Below are 18,953 nucleotides of genomic sequence, written 5' to 3'. Positions count from 1 at the left end.
TATAATGGCTCACTATAATATAGAAGTGAAATAAAGAAAAGATGCTTGCGGGGCTGATGCACTTTAGTATTTCGGGAACGTCAAACACTGGATCATTCTGGAGTTAGATCTAAATCAATGTTTGTAATATGGCAAAAGAAGAATATTCGTACCTTTTGGTAAATTCTGGTTACTTAGAAAGGCCTTCAAATCAGCACACAGAGACGCAGTGCCAACCTTAAAAAAAGAACACAATGACAATGAAAGTGATAAGTAGACAGATATATCTGCACAGACATGTCCTCAATAAAGAGTTGTGTTCTTGAGGTCACTGTGAATAAATTCTAACAGTACCATGGGATGAAAATTTTTGAACAGTTTGTTTCTTTTACATATTTTTTATACTTTGACACCACAACTTCACACCTTTTTTTTATTATTATTATTCTTTTTTTTTTTTTTGACCTGTCTGACTTTTTTTGTTAAACCAACTCTTTTCTAGGAAGACAGTCAGTCTGATAAGGATGCAGCATGAATTTCTCACACAGTGGATGTCACGCCATGATCAAGTTCGATAGCCATATTCTGGAATGCAAAGGATGTAAAAGTTCGTAATCAGATACGGGTGGCTGACGTTAAACTCCTACACCACAGTCACAAATCGTTTTCATTTCAATTAAAAATGCAAGAAAAAAAATATTCTAAAAATAAATGAATGAAATACAAAAAACTGTAGTTTTTATACCTGAAAATGTCAATGTTTTCTATAATAATTTACTACTAATATGATTGTCACAGTCAGGACTAACGTTTCTCAACTAAATGTTTAATATCTGCCAAAAGGTTTAACACAGTGACCTAAAACAAAACTAAATTTGATTTGTTGACAAAACTGGACAAGTAATATTTTTTATAATTAAAACTAAACAATTCCCCATTATATGCTTCAAAAAGCGCCAACACCACCATCATACTGGCACGCTTGCTTTGGAAAGACTATGCAGAGAAAGTATTTATGATAATGCTTTACAGACATCATCAAACTGCTTACTTGTTCCGTAACATTTTTGAGTATGACATTAGTTTGTGATAAAATCTTTTACCTCAGAATAGAAAGCTACCACACCTCTATAAAGTAACAGCTGCACATTAAAGATGGTCATAGCTGATGATTTTTCACTAAACCCAAATTCTTCTTCTTCTTTCAGCTTCTCCCATCAGGGGTTGCCACAGCGGACCATCCGTCTCCATCTCCTCTTAATCTGCCTCTCTCAACCCAACTACCTGCATGTCTTCACTCACCACATCCATAAACCTCCTCCTTGCCCTTCCTCTTTTTCTCTGTTCTGTCCATCGTCGCACTGTTGACCCCAGGTACCTGAACTCCTCCACCTTCTCCACCCTCTCATTCACACACATGTACTCTGTCTTACTCCTACTGTATAACACAAAACATTTAAAACAGAGGGTAGTGTTACAGGTTCCCTGGTGCCATCCTGAGCTTAAGAAACTGTCTGAGTTTCTGCATGGGTTCTCAAGTTTCCTCCCATCGTCATTGTCTACTGGAAGAAGGACTGAAAACTGTAATTCGCCATGAGGATTGATTGTGTAAAGGTGTACAATGCACAATGCAGACTGTGAGTCAACCGTGATAAAACATTTATAAAAGATAGATGAATTAATGAATGAAACAGAAAAATCTGATGTTAATACTTACTGCGTTGGCCATCATACAGGAGATAGCAATGAGCTCCTAGTCACCAGTTCTCCAGCCTCCTGCAGACAAAACGACACAAACACAAGTCAAGAATGGGTCCGTGTATGATATGCAAAATACTAGATTGTACAGTGTTGAAATATACTGTACTGCACAAAAACACAGATGTGTCAATTCAAGCACGGAAATAAACACAGCCAGATGTGTGTTTGAGACTCAAGGTCTCTTAGCACTTTTTTTTATAGCACGAATCTGCAAATGAATTTCATTTGCATGCACTGGTCACGGTCTGATATTTAAGAATGTTAATAAATGCTTTGTATTAAATGTGGCACACGAGGGTGTGCTCGGGTTCCTTCTCCTACATTGCTGTAGGAGACAGTAATTACATCTCATCAACTGGCTGAACGCTGTACCATTCTCACTACCACAGAAATTAATACACCACTTATGCAAATGAGCTACATGCTACAATATTAAATGGTGTGGGCTTTAAATATATTTGGGTAGAGTGACTGTTTTATGCCCATGTGTGTTATACTGGTACAAAACAATCTCTACAGGAAGAAATAAGGAAGGGGGTGGGGGAACGAGTTGGAATGAGTTGGGGATTTAGATTAAAAAAAAAAATGGGTTTTAAAATTGAGTTGAAAAAACATATTTAATAGACACAAGTTTGTGGACACCTGAACATAAGATTAATATGCGAACATCCCATTCCACATTTAGTCCTCATTTGCTGATATAACATCCTCCACTCTTCTGAGAAGACTAGATTTTGCAGTGCGCTTGTAGAGATTTGTGCTCATTTAGCCACGAGGGTGTTAGTAAAGTCAGACACTGATGTAGGGTGATGATGCCTGGGATGCAATCAGCATTCCAATTCATTCCAAAGGTGTTCAGTAGGGTGGAGGTCAGAGCTCTATTGCAGGCCACTCAAGGTCTTCCAAGTTAACCAACTGTTCATAAAGTTTACTTTGTTTTCATGGGGGAGGTTGTAAAGCTGAAACCGGTTCAAGTGAAGGGAAAATTTTACTGCTACTGCCTCCAAGGTCGAGCCTCCGACTTTGTGGTAACAGTTTGATGAAGAACCACAGAAGACTGGAATAATTAAAAATCAGCCACAGATACATCTAAGAGGAGTTTTGCCCAAACCACTTTAGATTATATAAATATACAGGTAATGGATGTGAAATAGAAATGTTTAAGGAAAGTCGTGAAATATTAATGAGCATATTGTGTTTTAAATGTATTACATGGCAATACACCTTTAGTGCTGAAAAATATGGCTTAAATATCCTATTAACATTTATGGCTTTTTGGCAGATGATTTACATGACTTACATGATCTACTAATAAAACTGAGCATCTGAGGGTTAAATGCCTTGCTTAAGGATCCAGCAGTGACATTTTAACCTCCGAGCTACCACTTTCCCTCATCTGAAATATGACACCAACACATTTTTAAAGTACATAAATATATTTTCCAATTCTAGTTCGCCAATAGAATAAATTTGAAATTGTGTAAGAGAGACAGAAATGTGTTTAACATCCTACAAGTCATACCTGAAGGAGTCGGTAACATTAATAACACTTGCAATATTCTATATCGGAGCACCTTGTGATATTGATAATACATTATGTTGGTCTGCTTTTACATAGTGATGCATGTCTTAGTCTCTCAGGCCTTTAACAAGTTGTACTTCATTATTACAGCTAGTGCATTTACGAGCAAATTCGGTCCTAGACATCTGCTAACGAAACCCGTTTAATATTATGGCCCACATGAATAATCATGAACCTCACCCTTCAAATCCTACACAAATCCGTTTCTAAGTAGATAAGAAAGTCATTCGAGACTTGTTTCCAGCAGAAAAAAATATCTAAAATTATTATGCAAACGCAGCTAACTGCAGAATGCATGTTCCCTGAAAGTCATAAACATCTTGCTCTACTTAGATTATTCTGTTTGTGTGTCTATCATGCACCTGCTGACTGTTTGCGACTGCGGCTGCACACCTGCTGCAGCCTTAGAGGCGTCTCTACTCTCGCATGAATGTGAATTCAGCTAAAGTGTTGCCTTTGCTGATAACACAAAACCTTCATATAGCTCAGAAAACACAGAACTTTCCATCGATAAAACAAATAGAAATGTTATATATAATATCTGACATATACTAACTAAATAAAGCTGACCTGAATATAGTGAGTAACATGACAAATTAAGAACGATACGTTTTTACAATACAGTGGAACAGTGCAGTACGAGTGCCCTGTAGGAGGAGAATAATGGTGTATGAGCAGTTTTACTAGTAAAATCTTTGTAGTAATACGAGCATATTTCGAGAAGACGAGCATTTCTTCTGACGCGTTTGGTTCCAGTCACGCATTCTGATCGTCACTCGTCACCTCCGTCCCCATGCTTCATGCTCAATCGCTCCATAGACATTGTTCTGAGTGCGTTCCCGTCGTTCTCTTGTGTAAATATTGCGCTTTTTGTCTGTTTTTATGGGGTTTTTGTTTTATTTCACTACAAATTTAGAATCATGGGTCCCAAGAAGTGTAGTGATTGCGCTGGGAAGAAGGTTGTAAAAATAACTATTGAAACTAAAAAGAAATTGTAGAAAAGCATGAACGTGGCGTACGCACACGAGATCTTTGTCTGCAATATGGCATGTCTAGTTCAACAGTAAGTACAATCATGAAGAACAAAAAGAAAATAAATGGACTCGATGTTTATAATTTATGACTTTTTATGTTTATGCTTTGTTACAAGTATATTTGCGTGTTTAATTAGGCATTAAACTATTTTTTAAGGGCTGAAATAAGCGATCGCCTGAGGCCTGGGAACGGATTCATTGCTTTTACATTCATTCTTATGGGAAAATTACATCAGGGTTTTATTTGACAAGATATTTCGATTCATTAAAATATGGTATAATAATAATAATACATTCTCTGTGTCTACTAATATAGTCCGTGATACATTTTCTTGCACTAAACGCAGCAACTATAAAAGGGAAAAAAAAAAAAAACAAGGGGAACAACTGATTGCATGCTAGAAGAGTTAAAGATTTTCACAGCATAATATCTGTGGAGTTGCTGTCATAACCCAAAAATATCATATGTTGCTGCAATTATAAACCTATTTTTATGCACATCTTGCAAATCATATTTGATGTGATCAGAACCCATAACCCATTGTCCCAATGTGTCTCAAACACTATTAGATTTTATTCAACTCTCAGTGATTGGGTCACAGTTCTTCTCTCTCGTGCAGGTCTCAACTGACAACTAATCAAATGTATTAAACACTAAGCTCATTCTCAGTGGTGCAGTGATGTTTGAGAAAACAAGAATCTGGAAGCAAAAGAAGAGTATCAGATTCTTTTGATAAGATTTAGGTGCAAATATTTCACATCGGAAGTGTATTTAATATAAAAAAATGAGCTGATCTTATCCACTACCACACACTGTGATAAACTTACTGTAGAGGTGTACAGTAAGTGCTGCGCAAAGTTTAAGCACTTATGGGAAAATGCTGTAACGTAAAAATGTTTTCATAAAAATTAGTGTTAATTTTATTATTTTTTTAAACAATAAACACAATGGAAAGTAAATGCACAGAAGAAAAATCCAAATCAAACCAATATTTGGTGTGACCACCGTTTGTCTTTTAATTCTTATTGATCGGATTTGGATGTTTCTTCTGTTCACTTACTTTCCATTTTGTTAATTCATAAAAAATTAATTAAATGAAAAAAAGCCACTATAACCATGTCCAAAAATAAATAAATAAACGAATGAATAAAGCAAGAAAGAACAACAGAACGAATGTAACAAGATGCAGAAGTTGGAAAGATTTTTGCCTTTATCTTAATTAGTATCTTAATGATTATGTTTGCAGCCCGAGATGTGTTCTGATCATTCCAATAACTTAAATGCAGAATGTGAAATAGGCTTTTTTTTTATCCAATTAAATAATCTCTACCAACCATGTGTGCACGTGAGAGAGAGAGAGAGAGAGAGAGAGAGAGAGAGAGAGAGAGAGAGCGCGTGTCACTGGCCAGTCTTTCTGGGGGAAGCCATGGGAGAGGCATTAAGCCGACAGCTGGTGAGCCTGCCTGTGTCGAAGGGGGAGATGAAAAGGCCCTGCTGCCCCCCATATCCCATCAGACCCCTGCTGTAGTCCCAAAATAAAGGGCTTTTGTCCTGAAAGGGAGAGGCCGAATAGAGAAACCAAAGAGCCCTTCAAAGTGGCTGCAGCTCTCCCTTTTTTCTTCTATATCTTCCTTTCCTTTAGCATTCTATAAGAAAAACTCCACCCCCCCAAACACAATTGAGCTCCACACACAATAGGTTAAACGCATAGCTGCAAAGGACACGACACTCCAACACAAACTTGTTGCTGGTGTAGCGTCAAGCAGCATGTGTTCCAACTAGACGTTCGACACGCATTCCTGGCACACTTTTTCCCCCTTTTATTACCAATTTCAAAGTTTATCATCTCAACCCACACACAGCAAAACGCATTCAAGGCTTTCTGGACTGGATTTATGATGTCAGTCAGTGCAATGGCAATCAAGGGTCTCATTACAACTCATACATCATAATATACGTTTATATAGCGCACTTGAATTGTGTTTAACCGTGTGGAAAGAGAAAAATAAATGATCCTCCAATCACCCTGTATTACACTATGGATTGCCTTTATTTGCAAAAATCACCTAAACACGATACCTGCTCTCCGTGTACATGATCAAATTCGATAGAAAGCACGTGGTTGAGCCGAGCTGTACAGTGGACATTAACACGGGCATGTGTCGAGAGCCATAACCCAATTCCTCAGTAGCTCAGATCACCGATTTCTATTCATGGAGTGCGGACTGCACTCATACAGGGCTTCTGAAATTGTTAACTCAAATACGTGTGAAAACGTGCGTCTAAACTAACTGAGGTCATCTAGACACGTCAGCAACCGAAGTGACAGGCTTGATCACACCTGCCATTAACATGCCTCGCGGGATTCCAATCCGTTCACACCTGACATAATGAAGGTATTTTCAAAGACTGTGATTAGACTTCATACATCATTTAACCTGGAGAAAGGCTGTCACACACGATTGTTTTAATAACCTTCACCAGCATTCATGTTCAGTCAGAACAAGCGTGTTTTAAGCATGTTTTACTCATGTTAATACAACTAATATCATCAACGCTGAACCTGCATACAGTAATAAGCAGCTTATTGGATTGTCACATTTATTTCATTTTTGTCCTCATTGTTTTATAACCAACATTCGTCAGATTTAAAAATCCAGACTTTCGAAACGTTTGATTTTCTTTCCTATTTGAAAGGTTCTAAAATTGTCATGAAAAAATATGAGTGGACAATAAAAAAAAATAAATAAAACACTGAATTTATTTTTACTTTGAAAAAATAACCCTTAACTGAATCGGTGCCTTTAAATTCCAGCTTGAAGAAATGAAGAGCATCAAGTTAAAAAATAAATAAATTAAAAAAAAAAAAACCATTGCAATGTGGCACTACATACTTGCTAATACATTCGTTCATCCATTTGTCTTCTCTCTTCATCTCTTGTCAAGAAGGAGGATCCGGATCCTACCATGGGAACCCAAAACGCAAGACTCTTATTATTACTCTTATACTCATTCACCCTGAATTGGCCTGGCACTTCCGTAGCCCGTCTTAATCTTGTGATAAATGTAATGCGATTGCTTCTGTCATATTTGCACCATTATAAAGAATATATGCTACAGTCAAACCCCTTTTAACGTCCTGCCTGCCTCACTGACTCAAGGCTACTGACCTGGAAGAGGTGACTCCGTTAGATCTGCAGGAAAAGAACAATATTAAAATGGGAGTGGAAAACACTGGGTCAGAGGCTCTCTCTGCTGGAGGTCACAGTCTGTTAGTCTAATCAGGGCTGAACTGGAGAGAAAAGGTTAACTAGGAGCTCTCCTCCACCACACAGCGAGTTCAGAAAGCATAAAAACTACGCTGTGCTGGAGTGGGGGGCTGAGTGTCATGGTGTCCGAGTCCACCCTCACGCTCCACTCGGTGACCCCCTCCATCTGTCACCGATGCAGCACCATGGCAGTCTATCACCATGGCAACAGGGTCACTTAGGATGATCATGCTACAGAAATGCTCATCTGTGCATATGTTTAGGAGCATACATGTTACTGAGAAGGTTTCAGATCTGACCCAAATCTCTGTTCTGGAATTACTGTCAGGGCAGTTGAAGACTGGACTGGCCTCACAAGCTATTAATATGAATGGCGAGTCAGCATGGGGGCCTGAATAGGGAAGGAAGGACGAGGAGGACAATGGGTTTAGGACACAGCCAACAGAAATCTGATATATCGTATGCTTGAGGTGGTCTGGGGAAAACCCATCAGTACCTCTGGCTTTGCATTTTAACAAATCGCTAAAAATATGATGACACCCCTGGCAACGTTCAGACTGAACTAAATCCATTTCCCCAAACTTGAATATGGAATCGGACAATGAATTTTATTCACTTTTTGTCCTTTCCTATGCCTCCATCTCAGTCTGCGTAAAGATGTCTAGAACCCTTCTATAGTTATACCTAGTGTGATTTCTTTATTCTCAGGCTTTTTCCCCACATGTTGTTACAGAGAAATGGAAATAAATCTCCTCAGATATCGGCTTTCAAAATGTCTGTGGTGCAAATTTCAATAGCATTTTCCCCTCAAACTTTATCTGCAATCGAGATTCTTTTTTTTCCAAAAGATTCACTTTAATGCTGAAAAGCCCTAATTTTCAGAACTATATAAAGTAGAAATAATATCACAATGTATAAGCTGTTTCCAGACCAACACACACACAGGCTGTGAGACAGACAAAAAAAAGAGAAAGTAAAATATGCTGGAGCATTTCTTGAGAAACTTCAGCCAGACAGCTCACAGCAGCTGGACACACAAGCTGTAAGAGGTCAAACGTATTCGTGTTTAAGAAACTCCTTTGACGGCTCTTAAATGCTTCCCTATTCTAAGAGGGGTTTTGAGCAGCTCCATTTTTACAGGTTTCGTCACTCACTGCATCCATAGGCTTACTAATTTATACGTAATTTTACGCTCATCGATAAAACAACACAGACTATATTGCCTGTATTGTGAAGACATATTCAGACACATCGAACGTATCCTTCATATCCGATCCAGTATGGAGTAGTGACATGAGATTTTGGATCCCTGTTAGATACATATTTTGGATCGATCAAATACATTGAATGGCATGAGAGCATGTTACACATGAATGCATGACACAACTTCCCTCAAGCCTAACAACAGCATACGCAATAAACACTGTTGTACAGGGTGGGGTGTTTACTCCTTCGGTTCAGTTCATTTTGGCAGATGTGAACTCAGCAATTAAACTCTGATGTGGACCAAAATACCGGTCCAAAACTGACTGAGAGAAGTGATCAGCACTTTAGTTGCAGCAAGGAATGATGATGGAAATGAACCAAGCATGCTGTGCTATTGGGGTTGTGGTTATTGGTTTTTTTTTTTTTATGTTGCTAACTAAAACTAATTACTATATAATTTTACTATTGTATTAATCACCATTTAATTCTTTGTGATCTGTTTTTATAGACTCATCTTGATCCTGATGGTATTTCTGACCAATAAATAAAAGAATTTTGTGTTTTACCTTTAAAATGCCTGATAACACTAATAGGTGTACAATTTATAAAAAACAATTTGAAAAAAGTGGGATCAGTCCAGAGATCAGTGATGGCAGAGAGCAGGAACAGAAGTAAATGCTATTAGAAAGAGTCAAATACAGCACGCCAAAAACTGCCTCTAGTTCATTTGAACATTCTGTAAATATCTTTGTCTAACATAAATTTATCATCCAGGAAGATTCATACAGCACATAAACACAGCCAAAAAAAGAAAAAGGTTGAGTGCATATTCTTAACAAAGTCCAAAAAGCAGCCCGGGTATGATTTTTGTTTCCCGATGTTTACAAGCCAATACACAACACCCTAATTACAGCCTGATGATGATATATTATTAGCAGAATCACAAACGTCTTCCCTGTCCGAGTACAATTGCATCACATGGGGCTGAAACAGCCAGGAAACTCAACGCTGGAGCTTCTGTTCCCAAGAACGGAATGTGTAATGAAGCAACGTGAATGGAGGTTATGTTCTGCGTCTCGGCACTAACTCGTATGCGCACGCTCATGCCAAAACAGCAAAGTGTCTCATGGGACGTGTTACAGTGACAATGGAGTACACAGCACTGAGCTCAACAGCTGTGAAATGGCGCCAAAAGGGACGCACAGGCTTCCTCAGGCCTGCTGTCATTCCCACACGAATGCACAGCTCCAAAGCTTTATTGGATTTGTGCAAAAAAAAAACAAAAAAAAAAAACCAGATGTAAATAAGCCACAGGGCAGCAAAATTTGAGCAGCTGCTCAATAAAGTGTTTATGTAAGTTTACGCACCAGGCAGTTCGTTTGGTCCATGTTCTAGTTGCTCGAACACAAATTTGGACACGATTTCTAGTTGCCAAGTAGCAGAAAGGGTTGGGCACCTGTCACACAGACACCACAAGCTCCTGGTGGGGGTCTCGTTTTGCCTCGCCTCTGCACGAGGGATTAAATGTGCAGGCTGTCTGTAAGGGATCAACAGATGTCTGCCTTAAATCTCACAATCTGTCCAGGAAGCGAACAAGCCAGAAGCATTACAACAACTATATTGAGACTTGAGTGTCTTCAATGTCCACACCAACCTAATCGATGACACTTGTGCGTATATTTGCAGCAATGTTGGTAGTGGAACAAAATCATGCCTCTTTTTTTTTTTGAAAGCTGTTTGAATGGCTTTACATTCGAAATTATCAACAGTAGGAAACTGTATGTCACATAAATCATGTCAGATTAATTCCTTTATATTGTGTTATACTAAACAACCCTTTACTACTGACATAGATTGTGCATTTAGTGAGCAACTGAGGAAACTCTACATCTGCACGGTGGTATTTGTTTGGTCGGTTGAAGCCTTAACGTGGCATTTAAAAAAAAAAAAAAAAAGTTTCCACCATGATTTGCTGGGATATGGTTCGCTTTAATCGTCAACAAACAAAGCAAAAAAACTAAACAAATAGGGGTTCAGAACACTGAAACTCTTCCTCTTACATCTGAAAGCATTTTGAAATCACACAAACACAGCTTGTTTTTTTATATTCATCTCCTAGGTCATAAGAAGTCCAAGAGAAGTCATGACACCACATTTGGCTATTAGATGGTTATAGAACTCATCAAAAAAAATCTTTGTGTTTAATCAACTGCCAAAATGATCCAACAAACAGTTCTAGTTAGTAAAGAAAAAACCCTAAAGATAATATATTACTAAAAAAAAAATCATAAACTACAGACTACACAGACAAGCAAAAGAAAAGAAAATCAGCCAGACTCTTTAAAAGCTGATCAGTCAATAGTCAAACACTGAGAAGAACAACAACTAAAACAACAACAAAGAAAGCAAAGGCTTTGAAAATAAACAAGAGTTATATGGGTGCTTTTTACTTTACGCTAGGAGATGATGTCAATAAAATCCTTGACCAATTACTCAAAATGCAATTCTACGACAAACAGGCTTCCTGTAAAACAATGCAGCTTTCAGTCTTCAGCTTTTAAAGACAAAGTTATGCACATCACAGAAAGAGGTAACCTCACTTGCTATAAACAAACCATTCACGTCGACCCAACGTCGGCTTCCTCCTCCTACACTGCTGGCTTTCAAATCTTCAATCAACAAACTCCATGGAGACTGTTTTGGGGTAATCAACAACCTATTTTTAAGGCTGTCAAGGGTGTATTCTCTAGTGTTATTTTACAATGTGTACAAGCTTTTCTGTAGGACTTTAAAACATGTTCAGTTCAACCGATCATTTAGATGTTTCATGGACTTCCTCAGCACGATGTACAATTCCTTACTCTATAAGTCGTTACATTACAATAGAAAAAGATGCTCTTTTTACTCATTCATGTTCGGCATGACTGAAATATTACATTAAAACATTTCTCATTGTTGTATGTCTATATTTTCTATACAGGGTATATGTGAATAAGACCTTAACGTCCTCTGTAATGAGAATGACAGAGGTTAGGGACACACCCGTCTCATTTTCGATATCACACATGATGGAGACTTTGAGACACTGGACACTAGATGGAGAGAATATATTGACATGCAAAGTAATAAAGTCGAATGTTTGCTCAGTATCTGCCTTAATGACTGCAAGCTGAGGAAAGCATAAAAAAAAAAGGTAATGAAAGATGGCACCTCTTTATATGTCCTATGTATCAGATCATCTACATATGAAAAATAGTGTAGTGTTGATCATGAGCCTGGGCATTAAACCACAATCTAACCACAATCACTGGATCAAAAAGTGAACTTAAATAGCATTTATATTATATTAAAGTGCCTCATTACACTAAAATACCAAGAATACCATTTTAAACCATATGTCAACCGGATTCTTTGCCTGTAAAACACATTTGATGCATAATCATACTGTCATTCTCTCACACTGACCAGGTCCCAGTGCTGACACAGACACACTACTGCTGCAGCTTACAGCAACTCTAGCAGGGGGATGGAGGTTAGATATTTATGAACCTGCACTTAGTCAGCAGGTTTTCACCTAAAAAATGTCCCCCAGAAGTAGATCTGAATGAGAATAGTGTGACATCTGTGTGAGATCTGCCTATACATATAGATATAGATTATAGATACAGATGGGGAACTTCTCCTCATGGTCAATCGCTGAAATTTAACCATCTGCTGCAGGACATGAGGGGAAACTCTGATCAACATGCCCATGGCTGTCTACCCCCACACACACACACACATATATATATATATATATATATATATATATATACATACACACACACACACACACACACACACACACACACACACACACACACACACGAGCGGAAATGTGCAAATTGCAAAGTTTACAGAACAACGCCCGGCTGAAATAAGGGCTCAGCCAGTTTGCTTTCAGTATTGCGTGGCATATGCAAGGACTATGCCATAAAACACTTACACACACTCTCTCGCGCGCACGCACGCACGCACGCGCACACAAACGCGGACGCGCGCGCGCGCACACGGGCTTTCTAATTTACCCCTTTGCTTTACACTGGAAGAAATGGACACCATGACAGCGCTTCGAAAAGCTTCAAACCACTTTACTTCACACAACAAACCCTTAAAAATCGTATTCCTTTTGCTTAATTAAGAACAATCAATTAAGTTAGTTTTGTTTTGTTTTTTATAAGTAAGTGATGCTGCTGCCTCCAGTACAATATACCACTTTAATTCATCTGGAACTCACCAAACTCGCTCAATTCCACATTTTACAGGTACAAAATAAAATTTCTGTCTAATGCATCTCGATTCTGCAGGCCAATTTCACAACAAGCTGCGAGCTGATGATAAGAGCGTTAAACACTTCTCTATCCCAGGATGCGCTTCACATGCAGCCTTCAGCAACTCACTGAAGTTCTCTCACTGCTTTCTTGAGTCTCTCTACCAAGTACATACACACACATAGAATATTACCTGTAGTAGAATCCGTAGCCTCGAGTGGAAATATCCTAAAAACTCGAAGTTTTTTAAATAAATAAATAAATAAACCCTCAGACAGGAGAACTGTGTTTGACAGGAACACCTCGGACTCCTCGGGCCTTTGCTTTACTTCCTGAGTGCCGAACTCTGCACCCAAGCTTGGCGGTGGGAGCCAGCAGTCTCCTCTGATTGGTTACACCCGCTGGTGACGTATCACACCCGCTACGATGTGATTGGATAATCCGCATGAAGCCGGCCCTTGCGCCGCACAAAGAAAGTCGCGTGGAGTAGAGGTGGTCGAGGAAATGAAGGCTGAATCATGATATAGGTGGCCTATAGAGGGGGTGAAATCATAGCTGGAACATCATTTCTAGTGGCCTAGATATTAAACACTAGGAGAATTGGGATTCCGGCAAAGTAATTGAAAAAAAAAAAACCCTTATACGTTTGAATTGCATTAGTTCAGACAGACAAAGAGAGGGGTAATGTGCTTGTTTTTGCATGGGAAAGTCTTTAAGAACAGTCTTTTTAAATCATACTTTAATTTGTCTGAATTAAATCTTTCAAGATGCAGTTTATTTAAAAAAAGGAACATCCACAGTTGCAATTTAAACAGTGTATATTCATTGATTTGCTCTGCTGTATAATAAAATGGCCCTCCATAACCTTTAGAAAAGTGACTATTCATTAAAAAGACATGTCCAGACTGTACTGTATCTGTTGATGTGCAGAAGGTCAACCCTCTTACACCCCATTCATGTTAACAAACTGCCATAATGTATAAGATCACTGCTGACCAGATATTAGTTCCCTCCACCGACATTTGTCAAGGAAGGTTGCGAATCTTCTTCTTCTTCTTTCGGCTTCTCCCATTAGCGTTCAGCACAGCAGATCATCCGTCTCCATACCCCTCTGTTCTCTACATCTGCCTCTTTCAACCCAACTAACTGCATGTCTTCCTTCACCACATCCATAAACCTCCTCCTAGGCCTTCATCTTTTCCTCCTTCCTGGTGGCTCCATCCTCAGCATTCTCCTACTGATATACCCCATGGTCCCTCCTCTGCACATGTCCAAACCATCTCAATCTCACCTCCCTCACCTTGTCTCCAAAACGTCCTGCATGCGCTGTCCCTCTAATAAACTCAATTCTAATCCTGTTCATCCTCATCACTCCAAAACGAAAACCTCAACATCTTCAGCTCTGCTACCTCCAGCTCCACCTCCTGTCTTTTATTTAATGCCACTGTATCTAAACCATACAACATCACAGGTTTTACCACAGTCCTATAAACTTTCCCTTTCACTCTCACAGATATCCTTCTATCACAAATCACTCCTGTCACTCTTCTCCACCCACTCCACCCTGCCTGCTACTCTCTAACACACTCTCCATTAATTTGATCTGTTGACCCCAGGTACCTGAACTCCTCCACCTTCTAAATCCACTAACACTCAATGCAACTCTTTCTGACCTTCTCTATACTTCTCCATCAACATTCTCAAAGCAGATAATGCACCTGTGGTGCTCTTTCTCAGTATAAAACCACACTGTTGCTCACAGATGGTCACCTCTTCTCTCAGCCTGGCTTCCACTACTCTTTCCCATAACTTCATAGTGTGATTGATCAACTTCATTCCTCTGTAGTTACTGCAGGTCTGCACATCTCCCTTATTCTTGAAGATTAAATAAGATCTCCCTTATTCTTGCTCTCACTTCCTTCTTACTAATCCTATCCACTTCCTGCTTCACCATCTCCACACCATACAACCTTATCTCTCTCTCTCTTTCCTCGTTCATCAGCTGCGGAAAATACTCCCTTTATCTTTTTAACACCCTCTCCTCACTAGTCAACACACTTCCATCTGCATCCTTTATTGCTCTATTTTGCAGCACATCCTTCCCAGCTCTGTCCTTCTGCCTGGCAAATCTGTACAAATCCTTTTCTCCTCCTTAGTGTTCAACTTTACATACAGCTCCTTATATGCCTTTTCCTTGGCTTTTGCAACATCCCTCTTTACCTGCTGCCGCATCTCCTTGTACTCCTGCCTACTTTTCTCATCACTCTGTCTATCCCACTTTTGTTTTGCCAACCTCTTTCTCCTTATGCTCTCCTGCACTTCCTCATTCCAACACCACGTCTCTTTGTCTTCCTTTCTCTTTCCAGATGTCACACCAAGTACTTTTCTAGCTGCCTCCCTCATTACTCCTGCAGTAGTTGCCCAATCATCCAGCACCTCTTCATCACCACTGAGCCCCTGTCTGACCTCTTCCCTGAATGTCACACTACACTCTTCCTCCTTCAGTGTTTACTATCTTATTCTCCTGTCAGTCCTCACTCTCCTCCTCTTCTTCTTCACCTCCAAAACCATCCTACAGATCACCATCCAATGCTGTCCTCTGCCAACACCTTACAGTCTCCAATCTCCACCTGTGTGCACCTTCCTCCACTCTTATACATCACCCTATGATCCTCCTTCTTCTTAAAATAAGTGTTTACCACTTCAATTTCCATCCAATCTTATCATCCCTGCACTGGCTTCCTGTTAAGTTTCGAATAGACTTCAAACTACTACTTCTTACTTATAAAGCACTAAATGGATTGGCTCCCATGTATCTCTCCAGTCTTTCAACACGCTACAATCCGTCACGCTCCCTGAGATCTTAAAACTCTGGGCTTCTAGTAGTTCCTAGAATAGCAAAGTCCACTAAAGGCGGTAGAGCATTTTCACATTTAGCTCCTAAACTCTGGAATAGTCTTCCTGACAGTGTTCGGGGCTCAGACACACTCACCCAGTTTAAGTGCAGATTAAAAACATATCTTTTTAGCAAAGCCTACATATAACACATCTCACATCATAACCTTGTGTTCCAGAACATCTGATCACATGCACATTATCAACTACGCTAATTTCTCTCCACTGCTTCTCTTTCTCTACCCATCCCGAGGCATCCTGAGGTTAGCCAGCTCTAGTTACATCCCACCTCATGAAGATTATGGACTTTTGAAGAAGTAGATGACAAACTCGCAAACATCCCGAACCAAGATCATCCGTCTCCATACCCCTCTGTCCTCTACATCTCTAGAGACGTACCAATGCCAATTGGATCCCACTACTGTGTGGTTTTAACATTGGACCTCCTGGAGTGTTTAAAGGCTCTGGCATGGAGAAGCTGATGCTGGATCTGTGATGATCACAAATGTTGAGCTCAGTAGCTCCTACATTTATACAAAGACTGTAGAAAGAACATTTACTTATAATCTTATACTCCAGTGCTCATGTTAGTTCTCACTCTCCAGTGTTCTGTATTGTTGAAAGATTTATGATCAAACTCTTGATGTCACCCAAAGGAGGATGGAAAACCTTCCTCTCAAGGTTTCTTCCTCATAACATCTAAGGGAGTTTTTTCTTGCCACAGTCGCCATGGCTGCTCATCAGGGATAAATGCACACCATTTACCTTTTTGATTGTTGATTTCTGTAAAGCTGCTTTGAGACAATGTCTGTTGTTAAAAGTGCTATAGAAATAAACTTGACTTGACTTTTAGCAAAATCTACCACCATCTGCCCTTCCACATTCCTCTCCTTAAAGCCTCTCTACCTTTACCAGTCATAGTATCAACATTTAAAGTACCAACCCGAACCTCCACTCTCCTGCACTTCTCCTTTTTCTGCTGTCTCTGTAAATGTCTTTCTCCTCTCCTTCTCCTCTTTTGGCCAACAGTAGCCCAATTTCCACCGGTACCCTGTTGGCTAAAGATGCCTGTGGCGGTCGTTGGGAACCCAGGCCTCGACCGATCTGGTACGAATTTCTCTTTCGTGATCCGCATGTTTGATTTGGCACGTTTTAAACTAAATGCACTTCCTGACACAACCCTCCCCATTTATCCGGGCTTGGGACCGGCACTAAGAGTGCACTCGCTTGTGCATCCATAATATTTGGGTTCAAGGAAGGTTGTAAATGCTGTACTGAAAAGAATGTATCACATGGGATTTTTAAACCATATAACGCCACCTGCTATGTTCTCAGGATGGTAGATTATCAGGAGTGAACACTCCAATGCAACTCTTTTACTCTACAGAAAAATTTTATTCAACTGTTTACTTGAAGTGAGGTAGGAAACGATTATTAAATCCCTGCCCATTACAGTAAATCCTATTCCCTTTACACAAATACGTTGCTTGTTTTGTTAAGGCTTTCCAGGCTGTAACTGGTTTAATTTGGTATAAAAATTACAAAAGCATTAGGTTTACAGAACCTTTTATTGCATTAGAGCACAGTGAACAACACAGAATGAAGCAATTCAAAGTTCCTTCCTTCCCACAGAGACAAAGACTACGCCTTTACAGAATGCAGAAAGAGAGGGTAAAGGCAGATTAGTAGATTGATAAATGGCAGAGAAACCACAAGGAGCTGCAGTTACTAGAAGCACATACACCTGCACTTTGTGACCCTGTTTTGCATCATTGAATAAAGATAATGACAAAGAGTTGCACACTTTATTGTTTGAAAGTCAAATATTTGCATCGTGAAACTTCATTGTTGTAGATTTTCTTTTCTGTAAGCATTAACATAATGAATAAATAAGGGAACTTATGGATTTAGTCTTTGCTTATGTAATATTTTCCCCACATAAAGATAGTTTAGGACTTTCAGCAAACACAGCATTGGAAAGTATGTGTGTAGATTCTTTTATAGGGCAATAATCAATAAGCTAGTGTGATGCAGCTTAGTTTCAAGTACTGGTTCGTAATTAGATATAAATATATGTCCATTATTATGTGCATTTCAAACAATTTATTAGATACACATTTTTTTACACGATGGATAAACATAAAAAACGTTTTTGTTTGTGAATGTTCCTCTAGGATGAATAAAATGGACTATCCATTTAATGACAAACATGAGTGCCTGGAGTTTACTAATGCTTCTGACTCTCCATCTAAACCCCAGTTTTGTAGTCAGATAAGAAATAAAATTTAGCTTTTTTTTGTTTCAGTATTAAATTGATATACAGAAAAGAACCTCATCGCCGCTATTGGATGATCTGTGATGTGAGTCTGCCGTTCTTCATAAAGGAAAGGAAATGCTTTGAAAACCTTGTTTGGACACATGGCATCACAGTTTCCATTAAGCTCCAGGAGAATTTAAATAAAAAAGAAAAAAAAAACGCCTGGTTTTGCCAAGAATCTCCAACTGGGTCATAGCTGGATTCTACAACAGCAGCCAAAACCCATTCAAATCCATACAAAAACAGTTGAATGATTGCTAAATCAAGCTTTTGACAAGACCACCTCAGTCCAATGAAGGAAGCAGAGAGTCCAGAAGACTAAACCAGGATGCACTATGGGGGAAAAAGTCAAGCTGAAACTTGCAAGGTGGAGGCAGTCTGATGCTCTGAAAAATTCAAGAAGCTTTTATTGTCATTTCAATCATATATAGCTGACACATTACACAGTGAAATGGAACAACGTTCCTCCTGAACCCTGGGGCTACATACAACAATTACCACAAAAACTGTTCCACAATGGTTTGATAAACATAGTGTTTACAGTGTTCATGTGGCCTCAAAATCAATGGAGGACACATCTTGTAGCTTTCAGGACTTAA

General features: G+C 39.2%; 1 protein-coding gene across 1 annotated transcript in view; it reads right to left on the bottom strand.

The window, feature by feature from the left end:
• Nucleotides 1-13,490, bottom strand: part of tfdp2 (transcription factor Dp-2) — a 36,248-nt gene extending 22,758 nt beyond the window's left edge. The window contains exons 1-3 of the mRNA XM_046863022.1: nucleotides 13,336-13,490; nucleotides 1,697-1,755; nucleotides 153-216 (exon numbers count right to left, since the gene is read on the bottom strand). Coding sequence (XP_046718978.1) covers nucleotides 153-216; nucleotides 1,697-1,711 — 79 coding nt within the window. The 5' untranslated portion in view covers nucleotides 1,712-1,755; nucleotides 13,336-13,490. The remainder of the gene's footprint in view (nucleotides 1-152; nucleotides 217-1,696; nucleotides 1,756-13,335) is intronic.
• Nucleotides 13,491-18,953: the final 5,463 nt, after the last annotated feature.

The sequence above is a fragment of the Silurus meridionalis genome, chromosome 12, assembly GCF_014805685.1.
Source record: "Silurus meridionalis isolate SWU-2019-XX chromosome 12, ASM1480568v1, whole genome shotgun sequence".
NCBI lineage: Eukaryota > Metazoa > Chordata > Actinopteri > Siluriformes > Siluridae > Silurus > Silurus meridionalis.
The sequence above is the reverse complement of the archived record's forward strand: the minus strand, read 5'-3'. Positions and strand labels throughout refer to the sequence as shown.